This window comes from Molothrus aeneus, chromosome 1 (genome assembly GCF_037042795.1).
Source record: "Molothrus aeneus isolate 106 chromosome 1, BPBGC_Maene_1.0, whole genome shotgun sequence".
NCBI classification, from domain to species: Eukaryota; Metazoa; Chordata; class Aves; order Passeriformes; family Icteridae; genus Molothrus; species Molothrus aeneus.
In genome coordinates, this window is record NC_089646.1 from 138,059,601 (window position 1) to 138,084,350 (window position 24,750).

Sequence of the window (24,750 nt, forward strand, 5' to 3'; positions counted from 1 at the left end):
TTTCGAGTACCAAGTGCCCGGATGTGTCAGCCTTACCTTCTTTTGATGCTGCTCAGCCCTTTCATAGATTGCTGTATATTCATCACCTAATAAATCCTGAAGAGAAGAAATTGAAATAGTGAAATCTTGGTGAGAAGCCAGCAGACATCTAGCTAGCTGTTAGCCTGGTAAAAAGCAGCTTTCTGCTGTCAGGATCAGCATTACCCCGACAGTTGCAGCGGCTCTCAAGCCTCTGGATTTGTTTGCAATGAGAGATTTGTTGTGGATTTTTAACAAGGCTCCTGTGTGTGTGCCATGCTTAGTAAATATTAGCCTTCAGGGTATTTTTCAGTCATGCTGAATGGACTGTTAGTTTTCCCAAAATGCAAAGTGCAGAAAGTCCGTTTCACTGGGGTTTTTTTTGTTTTGTTTTGTTTTGTTGTTTTTTGGGGGTTTTATTGTTTTGGGTTTTTTTTGCTGTAGAGATTGTATTACAACTGTACAAAAAAAAAAAAAAATCACAAAGAGGATTGTGTTTGAGGAGCTGGGGAGGAAAGAGGCCAGTAAATGTGTAATGTCCAGTTCTTAAATAAGTGATATTGCAAGTGTTAAATTTCTGTTATGAAAATTATAAAACAGTATTTTTATTTTATTAATGGCACTGTGAACATGAAAATATGACAAGTAACTAAAAAATGGCACCTTTTAGCAGGAGGTTGTAGTAGAAAAACATATAAAATTGTTAGATGTTAGACAGAAAGATATTTATAGAGAAATAGAGAAAATGAAAACAAAGTACCATGTATGTAAACTCCATACATAATGTAATGTGGGACTAAAACAACAGTGAAAAAGAAATGGACATTTCTTGTGAAGGATTTCAATGCCTTCCCATTATACAGTTTAATGTTTTGATAGTCAGTGGAGTTTAATATTACAATATTTCTAGTGCCCCTGTGAACTATTTGTGGATACTTTTTATGAGCTAATTTTAAATGAATATGAGCAATGGGATGAAGCTTTTTCATTTTAACATGATTTGTAAAAACAAAAAAGCTTCCTGCGATAACGTGGGTATGCTGAAAGCAGTACTGTACCGACACAGTCAAACTTTACAGAACTCAAGTGATTTTTTTTTTCAGTCACTGTGGCAAGGCTGTTCTAAAAGTCTGTATCAATAATAGTGAAGTACTGCAATGTTTTGATCTCTTTGATATTCTCGAGAATGATTTTTCTTTTTTTATTGTCCTCATTTTAAGAGATGATGGAGCAATGAATAGAACAATAATTTATTGAGTATTCACACACTGTATGTATACTTTCATTATACATTTATAGAAGACCTATTGTTTAGTATTTTCTGCTGCAGGCTAGTCTTGTAAAAGAATAGTCTAGAATAGACTCACTCAGTGCATGTGTTGTCCATTTGCCTGTCAGCAATAGTTTTGACATTAAAAACAGGGAGTTTGAGTGACTGCTGGTCTGTCTTAAGGTATGGTAATGAGGCTAATTAGGAGAGATGAGAGCTGAACTGGATATGTGAAGGCAATTATCCGTGAAACTTTTGTCATGCTTTATCTTTATCAGATCTCTCTTTCTCTATTTTTGGCATTTGCCAGTGACACACAGAATGAAATACTTGAAGTGATAGATATTTTAGAAAAGCAAAGTAAAGAAAGAAGGCAGAAGGAAATTTATATGAGGACATGTCATTATAAAACTGTACAACTCATCATGGATATTGTAGATCAGCAGGAAAAGACCATGCCTGTTTTATTCTTATCACTTGCATTTACATGAAGTAAAATCAATTGATTTTTGTGATAGTGGGCTTACTAGACAAAAACATCTCCCCTGTTAAGTGCACATGGTTTTGTTTGTTCTTTTTATGTTATTACTAACTCCAGCAAACATGTTATTAAGCATACTTGAAAGAAAAACATGCAAAGAGCATGAAAAGAGAATAAAAGTGCATTTGATAGTAATTTTTTTTTTTTTTAAGCTGAAATTTTCTCATTTCTGTTTTCAGGAGGCTAGTGTGATTTACTTTCAGACTTTTTCTTACAATCTAGTACAAACTGATTTTAAGAGAAGCACTGAATAGAGCAAATGAAAACCATGTGTCACAAGTCTTGATGAATCAATGCTTATAATCCTCAAAGAAAGAAGGTGATAAATGAAACTTGCACATTAATGAGACCATAACCAGGCTCAATTACTAGGCCTTTTTGAAGAGCCATAGTAACTTCACACATCTTTTTATGTTAGAGAGAAAAAATTACATCCTCTGAGCTGTCTACACACTCCTGCTTCTTGCACTATGTCAAAAGACAGTGTGCCTCTAATCCATTTTTAAAGAGACCATAATGTTTTAGAAAAGCCTATCTATATAAGACACACTCAATGAGGTTTAAAGGAAAAAAAAAAATTAATTGTAATTTAGATCATTTTACTTGGACTTTTTATGTGGGTCTACCTGAGTGCCTATAAAGTAATATTACAGACTTCAAGTCAAATTTGTCTTAGAAGTCCTCTCTTCTGAACTTGGTAAAAGTATGGCAAGGAGTATAATGAATAGATGTGTAATAGAGATTAACATTTACTGCCCTAATATTTTTCCATTAGGCAACAGTTCTATTTCTCAGATTTTGTTTTGTAGTACATATGTTAAAAGCTTTGAATTTGGTGCTACCAACAACATTACACATGTCCAGAATGCCAGCACAAAATACTAGAGGTTTAAAACAATAATCCTAAATCTTACATGAAGGACTGAATTGTATTTTGTGTCTTTAATTCAATTTGCTTTCAGTAATAATAAGGAAAGTTGCTTGGTCTCAAAACCATGGTCTGCTTGCTGCTGTGAGATCTCCATGTTCTGTAAAGCACAGCAGAATATTGCTGCTATCAGTTGTCACTTCTTCTCTTTCCCCTGCATTGTTCATGCACACATATAAAAACCCAAAACCACCCCATTCTTTCTACACTGCAAAGACTGTAAAAGGAGGTTCTTTTTACAGATTATAATTTGTAGCCATTAGTTTCTTTAATATCTTCTACTGAGCTTTAGTAAAAAGGTTACTGTTAGCTCTATGAGAGAGTTCAGAGAACTCCTGTTTCCACTGGCTTTTATGTGATGGAGAAAGACCTTAGCCCACAGTCCACAGGAATAATAGTGTTATTGCTAATGTTAATGGTGACTGTGATAATTATTATTATTAATAATAATAATAGCAAACAAAAGGAACCACAAAACTAAAAGACTCAAACCAAAACTGACTTGGCAGTTTTCTATGGAGCAGGAATAAGAGAGTGATCATAGAAATGCCACTTTAGGCATCTGCAAAAGCAGTACTAGGGACAAAGGATCCCTTTCTCACTCTAGAGTTCAAATTTGGTAGTCACAGTTATAAGAATCGGGAATACAGATTTGTGCAAGGGGGAAAACTGAAAACAATCTTTAGATCCTTTATCTGTTACCTATGAGCTTGGCTAAACAGACTCCTCATATGCAGTCCTACTCCCTTCAGTTCTTCAGCTCTTCTATTGACAGTCAGTTGTATTTTGCGTGGCTGGTCTTCAGTATAAATTTACAGAGAGAACAAATGTGCCGGTCTCCAAGTGTCACTAGGAAGAGTATGCAAAAATCTTGAGATACAGTACCACAACTAAATACTCTATAGAAGTAATTTATATAGTTGCAGAGGCTAACCATTTTTTTAAATAGTGTCTGGATGTCTTTACCATATTTTCATAAGCAGCTGACAGTGGTGGTATATAAACACTTTAAACATTTTATTATAGTACTGAGGCAACAGGTTACCTATGGTGCTTGCACCCAATAGGTTACTAATGAAGTGTCATTTCCCTGCCTTATTTGGTTTGTGTTGCAACCTTAATTATATTTCAATTTTAGAATAAGCTCTCAAAGTAGTGTACAGGGATTTGGCCACACGACTTGCATTAACATTAATCAAAGTCGCGTGTCTGAATTCCCACCATACTCCAAAGGTACCCTGGGATTGTTGGTGGGGATTGTGTGCAGGAGGTGCACGTGCAATAGGTTTTACCACTGGCTTCCTCTTATTCTGAGTTGAAATCCTGTTCTTCATACCTGAAATAAGAGGTGGCAGGGAATACTGAAGCCCAGTGTTCACAGGCTGTGTCTGTGAGGTCAGTGACAATTCATGTTTCCTCACTTTATTCCACATGAAGCAGTTTTACTGAGGGGCTGAGGTGGCAACTGTAACACAGAGAATCAGTCATGTGTTTTAGGGAGCTGCAGGATTTTGAGCCTGAGATTGCAAAGCTGTTCAATAAAATACAGCTTCTTCATCTCTGTCATCATCCTCTGGGCCAACCAAGGCTTTCTGAAAAATGGTGATTTATTTTTATCAGTGATGTTCATGTTCTTAGAGTTTTGCATTTTTCCGTGTTTTCCTGTTTCTGGTTACAAAGCAAAGTGTCAAATATTACCCCTAAGAGGGGAGGTGTTGCAGCAGTTGTTGCAGTCCCAGTGGAGGCAGTGGCTGGAGTTCAGTGAGGCAGCCTGCTCAGAGGTCCTCCTGACTAACTGAAGTAGGCTCCATAGATTAGACTTGTTTTGGTGTAGTTGGCCATGCATTGAAAAGGGTTGGTGGTTTTTTTTCATGCAGGTATTGTGTATGCTTCGGTCACTGGTGGTCACCCACTTATAGACATTATCATGGGTTTAATTCCAGAATTTCTCACAGAACCAAAATAAAATTTTATTTTCTGGTCCTCTTTAATACTCAAATGACGTTTCCTCATGAAAAATAAATTCTAAAAAGACTGTGTGTATTACTCCAGTACCAAACTTAAGAGAGTTTCTGTCTGAGAATTGGGGTCAGTAAAACAAAACTATTTATAAGTTTATCATGGTTATAAGCTGTGTTTTTACAGCTATGTCTTCTACTGGCTTCTTTGGAGCATCTTTAAGAGGAGGAAAAAATAAAATATGACCTTCCATGTCTAAACTAATCCATGCATGGCATCAGAAGAAACCTCTAGGAGAAAAACTCTGAAGTTTCTTTGAATATCCTATCTTGGAATTATGGGTGCTGACTGATTAAAAAACAGGAAAAAGATGTTAAGATGTTTAATTTACTGGATTTGAAAGCAGTTACCTCATAAAATAAATAACAGCTTTCCATAATGCTTTTCCATTAATCCATATATGTAATGCAAATAAATGAATAAGAAGTTTCATATCCTGCACTGTTTACAGTGATTTCACCACAACAAGACAGTTTCTATCTGTAGTGATGACTCATTGATTTGATGTAGCACCCCTATACTTGTTTAAAAAAAATTCAGTTATGTCCTTTTTGCTGCCTGAGGCTCTAACATTTAATAAAAACAGAACCTCAGGTATTTTCCTGATTTTTGTCTTAGGTCCAGTCTTGGATGGATGTGCTTTTGGATGTGCTTAACTTTACACAGGTGAACAGGCTCATGAAAATAAATTAGATTTCTCCGATGCTTGAAATGCATTGCAACTTTTTTTTTTTTGTATGAGCAAAGCTTTTCTGTGCTGTTATAAAATTCATTTTTACACTTTATCACATTCAGATTTTTTTTGCTATGGATTCTGTTTTAAACTACCACTTCTAGAAATACACTGTTACATCAGCTAGAAAAAAAGAAAATACATATTTGTGACTTGTATGGCTCCAATGAAAGTGCTAAAAAGAGTTGCCTTAATCCTAGAATCCAGCTAAAACCCATTAAAATCATTAATGAATGAGCCAAGAGATACTGTGTAATGAAACAGTTAAAGTAGCACTTGTTTCCTGGCAACGATAGAAAGAATTTTTCGTTTTTGAAAAGTGTTTCAAAATAATCTTTCAATGTATAGTCCTTTTCAGTTTGGGACTGTCTGCATCATAGGAGATCTTTTCACCCCCTTTTCAAAGCCATATGAAGCTTGAAATGAAAGATAATTAAAAGAAATCTTGAGTAAACTGTTTTGTGGAGATAGAAGTTTGATGGTTGAATATATAAAAAATTGTAACCAGATGTTGTGCAGAAGCCATAGTAGTTTAAAGATCATGAGCTTTTTTTTTTCTTTTTTTTTTTTTTTGCATGAAGCAAAAATATTCTAATTGAAGTTGTCAGCAGGAGTGAGACTAATATGCCTGTATTTGATTAAATAATAGTTTATTTAACATGCAGTGTGGCCCAAAATTGGCTGAGACTAAAATAAAGAAACTTCTTACTATAATTTTTTCTATTTAAATAGTGTGAAAAGTAAACCTAGTTAATGTTAACATCTTTGCTTGATATTCCCAGCTATTATATTATTTTTCCATTTCTGTGGCTTATTGGAATGCTTTGCTATCCATTGCACACACATTTTCTTCCTATTCTCTTATTAACTAGTTGGTTGATGAAAGAAACGGTAAAAGAAAGATGTGCAATAAAGTCTGGAATGCACTAGTTGATCAGTCTTATTACTAAAATCTGTTAGATCTAAGACCATAACTCAAGCTCCTTTAACATTCCCTCTTGCAAGTGTGTGCTTTGCACAGAATCTCCAGCAGACACATTAAGAGATATCCATGCATTAAAAGGGTTGTGTGTATTGAAAACACCAGAATACTGAACTATGAGCAGTAGATTTCCTGGCAGTTATTTACTCAATCCAGCATAGCAGTGTTTAATGGATAAACTCAGAAGAGTAGTGGCTGGGAGTCTTTACTAGGTGAGTGCTAGATTTCTTATTGCTTTACTAATAAACATAGTGATGTCTTCTGAAATTACACGTTGAGCTTTTTTGTCTCTTTTTTTTGGTACTACTTTGCTGCTTAAATAACTGTGCAATCGTACGTGGTGCTGTGATAAACAAGGGGATCCCCATCTTGCCTTCAGTGAGTGACCATTGTTAAAAATGGAGGAATTTCATTCTCACTCTGCTCTCTGTAGCTGTTTGGCCTTTTGTGTAAGAACGGGCTGTGTGACTCATGATCCACAGACTGCACTGGATTCAAAAATGAGCCATAAAGTCATGAGTAGCTTGGCTTATTGATGGCATGTGTGTATGTGTGCAAATACATCCCACAGGAACACTTCAAAATGAGGGCTGGGATTAGGCATTTTTAAGGCTGACACATCTTTAAAATAGCTCGTTCCAGTTGTTGTGTTGCCCAAAGTATGGTTTCCCAGTGTTACTTTTTTCCCTCCACGGGAGCAGTACCCTTTCAGAGCCTTCACAGGACCCTCTGCACCCAGTTCTTTGGGCAGCACTGATCTCTCTCCTGCTCCTACAACCTGCCAGTAAATAGCAGACAAGACCAAATTTGTAGGGAGATTACAACATTCTGTAGGAAACTTGTATTCCATTACGAGGCCATTAATCAACTGAAACCTAGGAGAAATCACAGCCCGGGCTGTGCAGGCAGTCTGTGCTTCAGGACTGTCATTCCCGAAATGGAACATTGTGCAGGTCATCTTCCAGATTAGTCTACCATGTCTGCTCTGGTTTTGCCACACGTGCCAGGGCTCCAAAGGTAGATGGCAAGGCTGTAGTAAAATCAGCCAAGAATTATCCTTACCATAGCAAAAAGCAAACTCAATGCAGTCAGTTTTTAATCTTTCTTTTTTCTTCTTCTGTGTTGAAAACAGACTGGAAGCAAGTCAGGGCTATGTAGATTTTGTGCTGTCTTCTGTTTTCCTTGTACTTTATACGACAGGTTAACTGCATATGAAGTGGGAGAGGATTTGTCCTTGATTTGGCAATGGAAGAATCAGTTGCAAAGCACTGATTTGTTGAATGTTGTGGCTAAGTTGCTTAGCTTTGCACTGCTTATAGTAACTTCTGGAAGCTGTTCCCTCATTAACTCAGACTGTTATTAATAAAGGAAACAGGGCCTGGTATTTATATGCTAGGAATTATTTCTGGGAGGTATAACTCATTGGTAATTGCACCCTGATTTTGGAAAGATCTTTCCATATAAAAATCCATACATGTCACATCACTTACATGTGTGGGCACTATTTAAAAGAGCTGTACTCTCTCTGTATCGTGCTCAGATTTACAGCCTGCTTGAGAGGGTGCAGGATGCTGGTCTTAGGTAGCATTGGCAGCCATCTCAAAATCTCCTCAAAGGATCCTGAGGTTGTTACTGCATGAATCATTCAGTGTTCTCCACACCTTCCTCATCTTCCTGCTGATTTTACTATCAGGGTTTCACTGCCATGAAGTTTCCAGTCATGTCCATTTCCATACAACCAGCCACTAAGGTGTGAAATCCTAGTCCATGACACAGAACCAAAAAATGTTTCCTATAAAATATATGTAGGAAATAAAGGCCCTTCTCTTTTCAGTTCCTGAAAGGGCTTTTGGCAAAGATACTGATGAAATGGTAGGTTATTTTTTTTCTAGTAGAAAAAAGGCATGCCATTATAAATGTGCTCTCCTTTCTGGTGTACATATTTTTCCTTCTCACTTCTAAAGATTCCAGTAGGTGATAAAGATAAAGAAAGGGAGTAAAAACAATTTGACATTCACTGTTAAATAAAACCTGTATTAAATTGAAAAGTGAATTCTTAAGAATGTCAGAGTTTTTGTTCTGTCAAGTAAGACAGAAATGGCTTTGAATAGTTTTCACAAGTAGCAGCTATGATTTCATACAGCATGTCTAAATTTAAAGGTTTCTTTTTATTTCAGATTTGTATATGTGGGCCTTCTGCAGGCTGGCTTCAAAATCAGATGAATTCTGATACTGGCAGGTGGAAGGTAAAAAGGAAACTGTTCCCTGATGTTTTCTATCTAAAGTCTGATAAATGGAGTAGTAGAAGGGGACCAGTCAGTCCTTCTTTGAGTCCGTGTCCAAGACGTGCACGAGCGCATGAACACGTACCGGCAGCGCTGTGGTTTTTGCCTCACAGCTACACATGGATCAGCCACAGCCGCTTGGGAGCAGGGCTGCAGAGCTGTTATGCTGATGCCACTTCAGAAAGGAAGGAGAAGGCTTGTTTTACAAGGCATTTCTGCACAGTCAGCTTCATTTAAGAAGACTCCAAAGGATGTGAAAAATAAGGTAGCTGTGGGCTGGCAGGACAGTTTTCGCCATGCCTCTCCTTCAGGCGGTGCCTGATTTCTTGAAAGCCATTTTTCAGTCCTTCACAGCTCTGAACCAACGCCTGAGTATGTGACAGGGTGGGTACATTTTGTCCTCGGCACGCAGAACTCCGGATGGAAAACCCTGCTAAGTTATGTGCTTCTCTCTTACTGCTCTTGTCAGGCTTGTGCCATTTCAGAGAATGACTGCCCCCAGCAGTAAGCTGTCCCTTATCACTTGCATTAGAAACAATTCCTTTGGTGAAATGCAGTCTGATTCCGACAATACAGATTTTGGAGCTGGTGTCTTAAGCAATTTAAGAGCCACTTTCTTAACAGTAAGAGAAAAATTAGACTAGGGCTGCGGGAAGCACTGCTGTGCAGTAATAACAGTATTCTCTCTGGGCAGATGTGAATGAGCAGAGAAAGAAGAGAAGGCATACCAGTTTCTAAGGCTGCAAAGGCAGAAGAGCCCCAAATCCTTCATGAATGTTCCTAAGATAAATATTGTTTGGTATTTGTTGTTTGTTTGGTTTGGATTTTATTTTTATTATTTCCTAAATAATAAAAAAATAAAATAATAAAATAAAATAATAATAAATAAATAATAAAATATTTCCTAAATGTAGAAAATAAAGGGTTGATTCTCCTAAAGGAAGAAAAGAAGAGATTAAGGCTGTTTGGTTAATGAGGTTCAGCTTGATTAACAGGGGATTCAGAGTATTCCTTATGACTTTACTTTTTTCTTGTGCTTTTACATGCCTCTACTGCCTCTAGTATTGTATCCAGAAATATTTATTTTTCTGGGTTTTTCTTTCTTTTTTTTTTTTTTTTAACCCTGCGCTGTATCTGAGATTTTAAAATCTCTAGTCATTGTGCTGTGGCTCTGTCTTGAATTCCATGAAATGTTTCCTGTCAAACTAGGATACCATATGCCCATGTTGGCCTAAAATTCACAATGCATCATGTACCAGAAATAGAAGCTGGTAAAGATTCTTCAGAGATTGTGTTCACTTGTTCCAAAGACCTGGTTTGTTTATGGAAGGGATGCTTGCAGTACATAAACACTATTTAAGGAGAAATGTCTCTAAAATTTAGAACAGTTGTTCTCTTCTTCTCATCTTAATGATATTTTTAAAGAAAGCTATATAACATCGTATGTTGAGTCTCATTTACAAGTAGGCATTAGGATCTTGATAGGAAAGAGCAAGCAGTGAAATAATTTTGTAAAAACTACTTTAGATACTTTACAATGTTCATTGTAAACATTCTGAAATTATTTACAGTGGAATTTGAAAGTAGGTTTCTCCATTTTTAATAGCTGTGCAGTTTGTAATCTATAAAATTTTGTCTGGTCTATTCTAATTAATACTTTAATAGCCTTGAAATTTAAAATATTTTCTGTTGCAATGCAAATGAATAGCATTTAAGGCTAAAATGGATAGAAATTATTAGAATAGAAGAGTTCTATTCTAAGCAATCTAGAGCCTCTCACTGAAGAAAGCTTCACAGAATAGTTGGGGCTGGGAGGCAGCTCTGGAGGTAAATCTAATCCAATGCCACTGCCCAGAGGAACATCAAGCCAGCACATGGTGCTAAGTTCTGTGTCCTGTCAGTTTGGAGTTCCTCCAAGGATAGACACTCCACAGCCTCCCAGGGCAGTCTGCTCTTGTGTTCAACAACCCTTTCAGTAACAAAGATTTTCCATTATGTTCACATGAAATTTCCTGTATTTCAGTTTGTGCCTTTGCCTCTTGTCCTCTCACGGAGCACCACTGAGAAGAGCATGGCTCTGTCCTTTCCTTCCCCCCTTATCAGGTACATACTGATAAGATCCCTCTGAGCCTTCTCCTTTAGGTTGCACAGTCACAGCTCTCAGGCTCTCCTTGTATGATAATACACTGTGTCTTTTAATCATCTTTGTGGCCCTTGACTGGACTCTCTGATACATCCAGATATTTCTTGTACGGGGAGCCCAGAACTGGACACAGTGCTCCAGCTGTGGCCTCACCAGGGCTGAGCAGAATGAAGAATACCTTGACCTGCTGGCACTGCTTTGCCCAGGGCAACCTGGGAGGCTCTAGGCAATATGAAATGGGTTAGCTTCTAAAAAATACAGAGGTGGTACTGGGGTTTTTTTCCCTCCTCTTTTCTCTATCAGGAGTTACTTCCTCAGGTAGGTGTTGGAGTTGATCACTTCTCTAGTCCCTTCTTACTTCCTAAAGCTATCAGAAAGGAAGCCATCAAGTGTTTTTGCTGAAACTGTGATCACAGGATGGAATAAAATGATTATGTTAGAACTAACCACTTAGACACAGACTCTGGCATATTGTCTTTTTATCTGGAAGTGTTTGGAATGGATTGGATTAGATGAAAATGTCCATTATAAAAAGGCCACTAATTTTCAATATTTACCACACCGTGGTGTCTGGGATACCACAGTTTCTCCCTAAGCTCACAATAGGAAATAACTATGGTAATTGTGTGGTATGGGTTGGCAAATGTTGATTTTTCTAAATGGAAATCATTCTAGCAACAGCACGTAACAAGATCTGCAATAAGACTGCAGTCCTAAGTGTATTAAAAATAAAAGGTGGACATAGTCTACTTTGTATCCTACACTAGGAACAGCTTTCTCACAGGGACTGCATGAGACTCAAATTATAGTTATTACAGTTCCTGAACAAGTATAAGTATGTGAGCTATAGCTGCCCATGTGAAACATTTTCTCGTTACATTTTTTCTTTAAATTAAATTAATGGTCCTAAGGGGAATTTTTTTTAAGTACAAGTAACAGGTAAATTTTACCTCACTGATTTTCACCAAGGAGTAGACACCTAATTGACATTTCCTCCCTGAGTCTAGAAGACCTCTATGAAAACTTCAGATCCTAATTTTGTAACTTTGAATTAAAAGTTATTCTTACAGTTTAGTTTCCAGACTTAGGGTGCAAATTTGGAAGGATGTATGTGATCAAAAGTCAGTGGGACTGAGGCTTCTAAGACTCTTAATGGCTTTTGAAATTTTTACCCCTGAGGAGCCTTTCCCCTGCTGATTTTGGCAGCCCTCAGCCAAAATCTACAAATGAGAGTTCCTCTTCTCAGATGCTGGCTTTCTGAGCTATTTTCTGTATAAATAGAGATCACGTGGGCTTTAATAAGGTCAGGGAATGTTTTTTAAATGTCTGTGATTTTTTTTTTTTCCTCAAAACTTAATTTTGCCCATCTGATTTCTGTGGAAGTGGGAACAGATGCCAGAAGCTGAGAACTCCAGCAGCTTTGTGCTCACGCTTACAGCAGAGCACTTGTGGGAATGGGACCCTCAATTACTAGCACATGTAGAGTTCCATGCTGGCTCGTAGCTGAGATCTGCAAAAGCAGTCTGCTGCTTCTGCCATGTCGGAGCCAGGGTGTTAAAGGAAATACGGACGGAGCTCTGCTCCAGTTTTGTCTGTTCATTTAATGAGTAAGATTACTTCATGAAAGAAGGGGTACATGGAGTGCCTTCTTGAACATAAATCCTTTGGTATTGGTGACTAAATTTAAGCACCTAATACCATGCTTAGGCACCGTCATAAATGAGTCTTTATCTCAGAAAGTCAGTTAGTTTATAGGAAAGTCTGACTATTGATTTAGATTCCCCATTTGAGACAGCAAAGGTTTGGTAGTTTTGCTTTGTGCCAAGAAGTAAAAGGGTCTGAGGAATTTCCAATTTTCTCGATGTCACTTTCAGCATGCTTAGTTCTGAGGATACTACTTTTAGCCAATTTCTGATCAGAAGAGTAGCCTAATTTTGTACATTTTAGACCATTTTACATTATGTTTCTAATTTGAAACTAAAATGGAAGAGACTCATAACAACTTAGTTTTGTTTTCTGAGAAAAGACGAGTTTGTTTGGAAGCACATGGTGTTTGGGAAGGAGCAGTGGTCGCTCTATGCAGTCACTGAGGTTTCAAGCAGCCGTTCAGCGTCAGAGCTGCTGCATGAATCTGTTGCAGCTAAGTGCAAGCAGAGAAAGGTTCTGGGGCCAGGATCACAGTTCCCAAACCAGGCTCCCTCTGTCCTGCTTAGGTACACTAATATGTCTACTTAACCATTTTTTGCAGGTAATATCGCTATTATTCCTAAATTAGACTTCTTTTTTAATCTTATTTTTGAATTCTGCACATAAATACTGTTTTAAAATTGCCTGAGTGGTCAAGCTGATTTAGAAAAGTGTGAAGTTGTTTATCCAGCAACTTGGGAATTTTTACAGCAGTACTTAAAAAGGATTGATAAAACCTGTTGCAAGACTCCATAACTCCATAATTCCGGTGAAGATGCTGAGAGATGCTGCCGGCATCTTTTTACTGTGTTAGATAAACTGTGAAAAGATAACAGGACTCAAATTTAGGCAGACTTTAATTTAAAGAGTGGTGAGCACACCTCAACAAAGATAATGCGTTACCTTGAGCTGATGTAGAGAAGGAAAGGAGAAAAATGGTGCCTACATGGAGGGGAAACAAAGACAATCAGGGCTTTCTTCTTGAGCAGCTGCAGCCAGTTCCACTAATGGAAGTGCAAGAGCAGAAACTGGCAGCACAAGGTATGCGTTCGTTTTTACAGATGGCAATGCAGACAAGTTGGTAATTGAGAAGGAAGTGGTGTACGTGAGCTGTTTGACGGGGACAGCCCATTACAGTACTTTCCTGTGTAATTGACTCGGTGAATTATTGGAGGCAGAATTCCTATTCCTCTTGAATAGGTTTCAGTTGCTGCAAAGTGACATCATTCTTGTGCGGGAAATGCAGGTTTTCAGGTTGCTTTTTGCTGTTTGCTATTGGTCTTAATAAAACCTTAAAAATAAAACTTTGGTTTGCCTCCATGGAAATCTTTGTCACGCTGCTTACATTTAGTGGCAAAATACAGCAGAAGTGAGCCTATACCATAGTGTGCTGGCTGCTTTGAGGCACTGGAAGAGATTTAATGGCAGTCACCTTGTGCAAATTGAAGGCTAAGACCATAAAAATACATTATATCCAGTAAAAGACATTTGAAGGCAACTGCTTTATAAAAAATCATACTTTGTGTACAATAATTAAATAAATATTTAGCTCTTTGTAAACCAGACTGACATATAGCTAATCAGAAAATATTTCTCATTGTTCATTGCAAATGCCTCATATAATAAATAAGTGGTATAAATATATAAATGATAATACACATTTAAAAAATATGTGTATCTATTTAGTCTTTGTATGTGTATTTGGCCTGTCAGAAGATCACATGCATTTTTAACACACTGTGTTTACAAATTAACTGCCACTAACTGTGACAAGGAAATCTTGCCAGCAGAAAAAGTTTTATTATTTCATGTTTCTGCCACTGCAGATCTTGAGGGGGAAACTATGAAATTGCCTTCTGTAACTGTCTGGATTGACAAGGAAATATGATTTTAACTACCTGATTTTCACTGATAAATGCTCAAGTGAATGAAAAATTAGTCATTGTGAAGTGTAAAAGTCATTGTAAAGTGTACTGTGAATATTTAAGCAATCCTATAGTGCATGTGGCTATTAACAGAAGATGAAAGCGATGGTAAATTCCTGCCTGTGGAGCTCAGGCTCTGGCTCAAGGTGGTGTCCAAAGCCACGTCCCTTCCTGCTCAGTGGCAAGGGTTGGGTCAGCTGTAACTTGAGGGAGGATGTAAGGGTGAGGAGGTGACAGTGGTGAAGAGTTCCAGCAAGTGATTTACTGGCTTCTTTTCATAGCTCTGTTTTTCTTAATTTAGTAATTTATTTTGACCAGTCATTGTTTTACTTCGGTACAAATCATCCTAAACTAGTATCTTACTTAACTTCCTAAACTAGTATCTTAGTTGCTCAACACAACACAAAAAGCTTGTAGTTTGCTGTCTGGTTTTTGGGGTGGAGTTGGGGATTTTTTTTGAGTAGTGAATGCTGCTGTCTCTAAGGTAGCTTTACAAAATACAGCTTCAAATGCTGGGACAAAAACTACTCATCTTCATTTTTGTTGCTGTTAAAAAAATAATTGCAGTTTACATGAACATTTAAATATTTACTCTCCCTAAGGGATCAGGGGTAGGATTCTGAAAGGCTGCACTAGCAGTAATGTTTAATTTACTGTCTGAGTTTTTTCTCTCTCTAAAACCCCCTTGATTCTTCTCATTAAAAGTTTATGATATAGCATATATCATAAAAAGATGCTGTCACGATACAGCATTAAAAATTCCTCTAACTTTCTATATGAATTGTGTAATTTTGACTTTACTTTTTGGCATTTTTACTTTCTTTTTACCTTGTCTTTCCTAATGTCTTTCTTATGTCTCTTTCAAATACAGCTGTTTAATGCAATTGTTCTTGAAAATGTCTTAGATAAAGAGTTTGGATTTGGCACATTAAATTGATGTAGAGGCATCTGTTAACTCATACTTAAGGTTGAAAATAACTTCTGCTTTAATACTCTGCTTTTTGTGTTTTGGTTTTTCACTTCTGGGACCAAAATTTGCCATGTCTGGTGTATTCCTAAAAGGTGTTGAGGTTATAAGGGAAGGAAGCCTCAAGGAGTTTCTTTTTAATTTCAACATAGTTACAGCAAAAGCAACTAATTTTTTAAAATGTGAAACTTCACAGAAACATAGTTGTGTCTGTTTTCACAGTAGAGAGAGAAAGCAGTTTTGATTAAAAACATTCAGAAAGGTCTGAGTGCCTTTACAACCAAAAGAAATGAGGTCTGAAGGATGCCTTTCGCATCCTAATCAGAAGAAAGTAGTGCTTTCTCCAATATCCAGATGCTGTCCTGCTGCCCAGGTTTTAAACTTTAATCTAAACCTCACCAAAACTCAAGATAATCAAATACCTGCTTATATAAGGAGAACAAAGCAGGAATGACATAGCGGGTGTGGAACAAGAAACTCTTTCAAAATTACAGCAGTGCAAACACAACAAAGATAGATGCAATCATGAGTGCACTATGCTGTTTTTCTGTACTGTGTGGTAGCAGCCAATGAGACCAGCTGCTTACAATTGTTGCTCTCCACAGCAAGTCACCTGGCTCATACTGAGCATGAGTGCAGCTTTCCTACAGCTTTCCCTTTGGACCTCCCGTGTTGCAGGAGAGCATCCAGAGCCGGCGTTTTGCCTTTTTTCAGTGAGGCATATATATGGTCGTATTCCCCAACTTCATCGTTGGAAGTAGGTCAGCCACATGCTTATTCCTGGGCAACACTTATGATTTCACTGCGCCTCGTGTTCTGGAGCCATGATTAACAGTGTGCTCTGTTTCGGGCACATTAGAGAGGCCAGAGATGGTAAAAAATCCACTCAGTCCTCATCATGTCATCGTTTCATGTTGGGAAAGTGGAAGTAATCAGCAATAAGACAAGTTTTGTTGTGTCCAAAACAAAGAGGGTGATGTAAGAAAAATCCTTGGCTGCTGCTTGTGGAGCCTATTTGAGTTTCTAAAAGCATCTTCTGGCAGAAATTTTGAAAACAGGATGTATTTGGCATTAGCAGAGTGTCAGGCACCATTGCTTAGTCTAGCTAGCTAAAAAGTCACAGTTCCTGAGCACCATTTTTGGCTGTGCTCTTGCAGGATATATTTTGCTACATGAACTTCTACTGAAAAATACCCTGAAAGTTCAGTATATTATGAAATATTTTTGTATAATGTGGAGTATAAGTAGTCTTCTGCATGGCTACAAAGTTTGGAATCGTGTGAACTGTAGAATCAATCCTTTAAATCGAAAGCAGCTTTTATGAAGAGCCTGGCAAGACACCTGAGTGAATCACTTGTTATCATACTCTCTGCTGGTTTATTGCTTAGCAGAAAGGACTACTAATGATTGCCTTGTTTCAGTGATGTGTGGGTAACTAGTGAAAATCATCTAAAGAGTTAAAAAAAATTAGGCACTGGGGCTTGACGCTGTATGTACCAAGTTTCAGACTTGTTCAATTTGAAATGGTCAAGATATGAAACCATAAAAAATGTGAGTAAATACTCTGCATATCAAGGGTTGTTATGCAATTACATGCTTTCATCATGGTTCTTACCAAGGGAAAACAGTCAATAGAGAGGTCTGCAAGACATATTCAGTGAATAATTACAAATTTTCATAACTTAGATACATAAAAATAATAATCCACTTGTTACTTTGCTACTGCTACACTAAAATGTGTGCATACTTTTATTTTCCCCAGAGCAAAGCCACTCTGACTGTAGATTTGTTAGAAAGTTATCTGAAAAACTTGAAATCTCCTCTCCGCCCACCCCCCAGTTTGGCTGATCTCCAAATTATAAACAGCTGAACTGATTTAAATAAAGTTTTCAGTACCAAGAAAGAAGAAAAAGAAAAAAAGTTACATCTGGGCTGACAAAAACATACGCCAAGTTTCAGCCTAATGTGATTTGAGACAACTGTGATATTAAACGCCCAGACCTCGGAACTGGAATGGAAATAGAGACAGGCTTTTCTCTGCACTGGCCCCTTCAGGATTTGAGATTGTAATGTAGTGGCTGTAAGGCCCCAGATGATTAAAGCTTGACTTAGTAGATACATATTTTAGTTATTTGGACCCTTTTGGCTCATTCTTTCAAGGATGTACATGACATTTGCATTGATAACTGCAGACAGTGCTAGTGGCATTGATCACAGACTGAAATCTTTTTATCTGTGGCTCAGACTCTCTCATGACTAGTCATGTTGACCTACATTTACTATGCTGATTTGAGAAATTAACTGTGGTAGGATCACATTAGAATGGGAGCAAAAGTTCTCTAAGATATTTCTTGAGAATGGTAGTGGTGGTGCTTAGCAGGGCACTTGAGCCCATGGCTGGGTTTTATGGGGGCTGTGGGCCATAGCTGCTGCACAGGCTTTGCTGGATTTGAGCTCAAGTGCCTATTTCTTTGCATGACTACCCCAAAATGCAGCAATATTGAGCAATATTATTGATGAGTTGAAGTGATGAGTATGCAAAGCCAAACAGACCCATGCAGAGGTACCATCACTAACAGAATTGCTAATGAACATTTAGCAAAAAAAAATTAAATAATTTCTGCTGAATAATTAAATAATTAAAATGACTTATAAAACTTGATATATGAGAAGTAAAGGCCTAGGTTTTTGTTGTTTTTCTTTTTAAGAAACATTATTTGTTTAAGATAATAGGTTTGCTACATTGTAGGCTTTTTAAAAAGCCCTCCAATTTTTTTATTGCAGACATGAAAATTTTTGAGGTGTATTTTGACAGGCAGGTCCACTCTGTGGTTAGTAGCATCTGAGAGTCAAGAATCTTTAGTCCAATTCTGCCATAATCCTGTTTTGTGGCAGGAAATCCATTCTAAAGCTGTGTGTCCCCACTATAAATAGCTGTTTTGTAACCAAAATGCTCAACGAAGTAGCAGCATTTAAGTTTTTCCAGAGGTGTTTCAATTGTTCATTTATTAGTATATATAAGCTATGTTGAAACACTTTAATACTGAAATAATCAGTGTTGATTATCCTGTAAGGTCCTTAAATAGTACAGAAATCAGAGAATGTAAAGTAAGATAAGGTGCAACACAGAACAGCACAAAAGAGGAATTTACAGACTCTGCATTAAATCTAGGGAAGGATGTTTAGCTGGACTACTTGAAATTTTAAACAGATAAATATTTGTAAGTAGTGAATAAGCAGACGTATAGAATTTCAATACAAACAGCTACTGCTATGTATTTTGTAGGTTTTTGTCAGCTGTAGTCATTGCATGATTTCACTGCAACTATACCCAGTTTGAATCAGATCTTTCTTTAGAAAAGAAAGAAAAAATGAGTTGCTTTTGTCAATGTTCTATAGATATATATATACTATCTCCACTGCATTTAATGAAAATTTCTGTCTAACTTTACCTTCTGTCCCCCTTCAGGTGTGTAGAAATGCAGCATACAAACTAGACTGCTCTCTCTATATTTTAATAGTCTTCCATGTTTTTGTAAAGGGTATTTCCCAAACTCAGGGAGCACAAAGAGAAATAAAACAGTGGAAAGACTGACTCAGATTAAGACTCCACTTGGTTAATACACCACACTGTAAGAAACTGTAGACCAGCATACAAGAAGTAGGAATGAAAAGGAACAGTTCTGCAGTGGTAGCTGAATCCTGGCCATATAAAGTCATTCAATGTACTTGTAGATGAGTGCACCTTTCCGGGGCTTATATGCAGAACTAGTTAGATGTTTGCTGAAGGACATCAACTACTATCTAGTTCTCCCCTTAACTACACTGAGAAAAATGCCATATACTACTGCATCTGATTTAAGAGGCAAAATAGGGGATGGTGTACGGGCGTGAGAGAGGGATTATCTTGATGACAATCTTGATTTTATTGTATCACTTTAAAGTACCACAACCTGCTCTACAAATGAAATTGTGTTCTTGGTTTAAAAGGGCAATTGTTAGCCTGACTTTGTGCTCACTAAAAACATTTCCCCAATCTTGTTAAATTATTGCACTCATTTCAGATTTTTATGGCTGTGCAGCTTACCAGCCGTCATTTCTTTACGTTTCATTCATTTTCCTTGTATTGATGATTAATGGAGGATGTCGAACGTTAGAGTGAGCAGGCATCAGCAAATGCAAGATCATAATTAGTTTAGCTGACGAGGGCCTCTGATAGCACTTGCATCTGGATGGAAAAATTACCCTATAGGGAACTGGCTGCTCACCAGGTCTTTTTAGTGATACATTGTGAAACACCCGATGAATCAAATGCCCTTTCAATGCCAAGAAAGTGTTCCAGTCTTGAAGCCAAAATTATGTCTGCAGAAAGCTTTCCATTTGAAATGTATCAGAGTACAATTATAACCATTGTATTTCTTTGGCATGAGCACCAGTCTTCTTCAGTATGAACTAAAGTTAAATAAATTACTTAAATTTTATGAAACCCTGAAATTTTTACTTATAGTGTTAGTAATTTTTAATTTATAATAAAATTAGTTTTCACCCAGACTGTTTTCCCTGTACTCACTCATTCGTATCTTAGTTGGTGAAGGTTTCTTACTGATCATTTTTTCCCTTTGCAAAAAGGGAACAGAGTTAAAATTCGTATTTTCTTTTCAGCAAAAGAATTCCATTTCCTGCTTATTAGTATTTGGGGCCACAAACACAGCCTGACTTTTGTTTAAATGAGAAGTTTAATGGAATCATTACTCCATAGAAAAAATTTAATGAGCAATACTCATAAACATGCCTACTTTTAAATATTCCTGGATCATTATGAAAGCTGATGAATGCACAGCTCAGTCTGGTTAAAATCAGTTTGTATTTAGGGAAGCTTTACTGTGCCCTTCTTCGCCTGACTAAAATAAAATAAATAAATAAATCTATCTGTTGATGAGACAGTGTTTTCTGGGACTTCGTTTGAAGTTCAGAAGAGGTCTCATTCAAGAATATTGTACTTTTATTTGTTCATATGGGCTGCAGGAATATATGGTAGCTTGTACTGATTTCAGAAATAAGTGGAAAGTACAGTATCATGTATTCAAATATAATCTGTTAAAGGAATTAGTATGAGACAGGTACAAACTGTAATTAATTGTTAGGTGGTGTTTCAGAATTTTTGTTACCAATCACACTTTTAAATAAAGCTGGCTAAAAAGAAATAACCTGTTGTGAAACCAGGAGAGTTTGCAGAATGTTCTGTCAGCTTCCAAGGTTTTTTTTTTTTTTCAGAATTTGCTGTTTAGAAACCATCATTAAATGCACAAAACCTGAAGTTCAAAAAGTTAAAGTTGTTATTCTGAAAAGGCTTTGGTGTTTCACACACCTCATCCATCACTCTGGGGTTAATTATAATGAAAATCAGTGGTGCCTATTAAGCACAATTGAACCTGACCTCATTATGGGCAGTGTGGTTTTATACTGTCATTGTTGCCAGTCTAGAGACAAAACTCCTGTCTTGATTTGTCCTAACTCCACAGCTCATGTGACTCACCTCTGACCTGTTTTTTTTCCCTTTTTCTTCCCTGTTTCAGAGACGTAGAGGCTCGGGTGTTTTCTGTGCCAATTGCCTGACCACAAAGACCTCTCTCTGGCGGAAGAATGCAAATGGTGGATATGTATGCAACGCGTGTGGCCTCTACCAGAAGCTCCACTCGGTAGGAAGGACTTACTGGTTTGTTCAGTAGGAAAAAGAGCTGCACAGCTAAGCTGGGCAGCTGTGGTCTTGCCTGGTTGTGTGATTAGTACCACTCCCTGGCCTGCAGTTAATTTCCTAACAGGGTTTTGCAGAATGGTCACTTTGGGATCAGTTGTAATTCATTATGAAACAGCCTGGGATGCTGTGAGTAGATGTGTTTGAGATCACCAGTGATGCATTTAATTATTTTGATACAAAATAAGGAGAAAATTATTTCTTTTCTGGGAATTGCTTTTCAAGGCATATGATATATTGTGATGAAAGCTCTCTAAATTCTACAGTCCTAGAAAAACCAAACTTATTGAAATTAGACATCACATCTATATTAAAATATCTCTTGAAACAGTTTTTGTATACTTTGACATCTCTTACCTCCTTTATTCTAGATAGTAAATTTCCCAGAGGTATGGGGAGGTGGGATTTTGTGTTCTTTTTTCTACTACAGTTCTTAAAGTCTGCTGGAAGATAAATATCTCGGCAAGGAAGTTATTCACTTGAAGGCACTCATCACTTGGTGAGGGGAAGATTCACCATCCCTCAGGATCAGTCAGGGAATAAATAATAATCATGGTCTATCTATATTGCTTTTCATCTTATTGACACTTGACTTGATCCTGAAAGATGTTGAATACTCTGGTCCAGGTCCAGGAAAGCCATGCTGAAGTGTTTCCTTGGATCAGTGCCAAAATGCCTGGAATCTTTTAGGTTAAGACCCACTGGTTAAATATTATCCTTGCTGTCTTTAATAGGCACACATAGGTGAGTCAGGTGACTAATTAATTAATTTTTACAGCATTCCTATGAAATTAAAAAGTGTTACTATTATTCAGAAATGGAAACTGAGGTAGTCTTTGGGAGTTTGCCAGGGCAATGTATCAGATCAGGCTTAGAGCCTAACTCAGAAATAAACTCAGTGGTGACTGAGTGTACATTTTTTAAAATGTTTTGCAGAAATTAAATTTGAAAGGCACACTTCTCAATGGTCTTGTCTACTACCCATACAATAATCCTGTTTACACAACATCCTGCCAAACCAGCCCACTAACTAGAACAACGTAAAAATTACAATTTTCAAAAGCAGCATGACCATCACCAGTCTGAAGGGTTGGCTCTGTTTGCCATATGTGTCATTCTGGGGTCACTCATTGTTTTTAACGCCCAGAATAGCCCAGTCAGGCCAGTAATATCTAAGAAGATGAACTAATGCATGGTCTTGACCACCATGTTGGCTGGGTCTTGCTCCAGGTATCATCTTCCTGGACACCTCTCAAAGTTGTAGATAGAATATCTAATTTAAAAAAATTGATCAGTGGTGAACATCCACAAATATTTAAGAAGGACAGTTGGGCTTTTTTATTTGTCATTTGAGTCTGGTTATTTGTTGAAATTCCATTTGCAGACTCTATTTTCCCTTTTTTAAGTATACTTTTCTCAGCTGTAGTGTTGGATCCTACCATGATTTTCAACATTTCTTTTTAAATAGATAAAAGCTACAAGAATCAGTTTCGAATTCAAGCACAACTTGGATCATCCTCATGAATCAGTAGGAATGAACTAGTGCACTTCCAGTATCATTTATTGGAAACACAGTGTCAAAGTTTGTTTTATGCATCTCAAAAGCAAGAAGCTGACACTATCTCTAAGTTCCACTGTTTAAGCATGGCAATAAGCTGCCATTCAGTGGACATTTGACATTAATATCTTCAGTTGAACTTTGACCTAACAAATGAAAAGAATTTAATTAAGCCTTACTCTGCTGTGGTATGATAGCAACTCCTTTATAAGTAGGAGTCTGAAATAATCCAACAAATCTCTCCTTTGAGACAACTTTTGAGACAGTCCCATGGAAAGGGATGCTCTTTAGATGGAAAGATGAAAGTTTCTTTTATCTGTCTGCCTGTCTGTTCAGGAAAAATTGCAGTATGTGTCATGTATTGGACATATGGTTTTGAGTTAAGGGGTCCAGGATGATGGAGTTATTAGGGAAATGTCCAAAACTGTAAAAAATCAAGTGAATAGAATTTGCTTCTGTAAGACCCCTGTTCATCTAAATTGTACTACACTGGTGAGTAAAACTCACCTGTATTAATTTGCACATTTCTTAGCTCCTTTTTGATTGGATAATTACTATCTAGGACTACCATCCTCATTAATGCAAGCCTAAGGTCCTTTTTTCACTTTCATTTAATGAGAAGAAAAATCTATCAGATACTACTAGGTGATAGTGACTGACAGATGTTAACATGGTAGTGATTTCTGCTGCAAGTTGCATTTCTATTTCTATTATACCCTTGAATAACTTTTCAGTGTGTTTTCAAAGATGTTCCATCTATCTAAGAGGTAATTGACATTAAACTTGCCACATTTTTCACATTTCTCTCCTTTAACGCAATCAAATATGTTTAAAAGTGTAATTATAATCCAAGAGTCTATTATTAAAATAGTTTTAGTGAAAAAATGCATCTTACTGCAAACATATACAGAATAGTCACATTTGCTGTCTCCCCAGAGACATGAAATTGACCATTATTATTGTGGTGCTGTCCTTCATTTTTAAACAGCTCGAATTTGGTCATGGAACACTACATTTTGTTCCATGGTGATTCCTTGACAACAACCTTAGACTAATTTAGTAAAGAATTGCAGCATATTCTAGGATTAGTCTAGAGGAGGCTTCACTTTCACATGGAATTTGAGAAATCTAATCACAATAATTTATTGAAGCATTTGTTGCATTTTTTCATTTTTTTCAGTTACTCATATTATTGGAGTGGGGAGATTGCCAGATGATACAGAGATTGCAGAAATATTTGTGATCATCTTCAATATATTATGTCTGAAATATAATTAAGGATCTGACATAGACCATTTTAAAAGTAAAGTTCTTGTAATGTTTCCACTATATTCTAAATTTAATGCCCCACTGAAAATCAAGAAGTGACCTTAAAATTTTCTTTTTGCCTTGGTTGTAACCAAATACAAGATATTTTTATCTGTACCTTACTACTACAAATAAGGAAAATTAGTAGATTTACACCACTAAAGAGTACATTTTAATCATCTAAGGGGTGGTTTAATCAGATGAGCACAGTCATTGGCAAGCTGAAGAATTTTAAAGTTGAACCTACAATAACTTTGAATAGCTGGAGCTTCAAGTAAGTGTGTGAGGGTCCCTAATCTCAGGTAGGAAGATGTTTCTTTCAACATAATCAGGCTTCCTACCTGTAGCATGAAGAGTAAGGCTAAAAGTATTTCCAAAATATTGGAGAGTTGTCTGGAAGCCATATAAAAATGGCCTGTAGTGTTTAGCATTTAATAAGAGCAACAACATTGGAAGATCTCACACAGTATCTGAGTTACAATTGTCATAAAAATGCAAGGAAATTATACAGATCTTATAATAAGAAGTACATGTCTATGCATATTAATTTGCTATTGATTGGTCAAACTATAATCTTTATCCGAATAGAATTTACATAAAAATTATTGTAAGTTTTTTAAGACGATTTTGTC

The 24,750-nt window shown here is 36.9% G+C and overlaps 1 protein-coding gene across 3 annotated transcripts in view; it reads left to right on the forward strand.

Annotated features, from left to right (window-relative positions):
* Positions 1-24,750, forward strand: part of TRPS1 (transcriptional repressor GATA binding 1) — a 206,694-nt gene that overhangs the window by 179,205 nt on the left and 2,739 nt on the right. For all 3 annotated transcript variants that reach the window (XM_066548157.1, XM_066548171.1, XM_066548164.1), the window contains one exon: positions 21,074-21,196. In XM_066548157.1, coding sequence (XP_066404254.1) covers positions 21,074-21,196 — 123 coding nt within the window. The remainder of the gene's footprint in view (positions 1-21,073; positions 21,197-24,750) is intronic.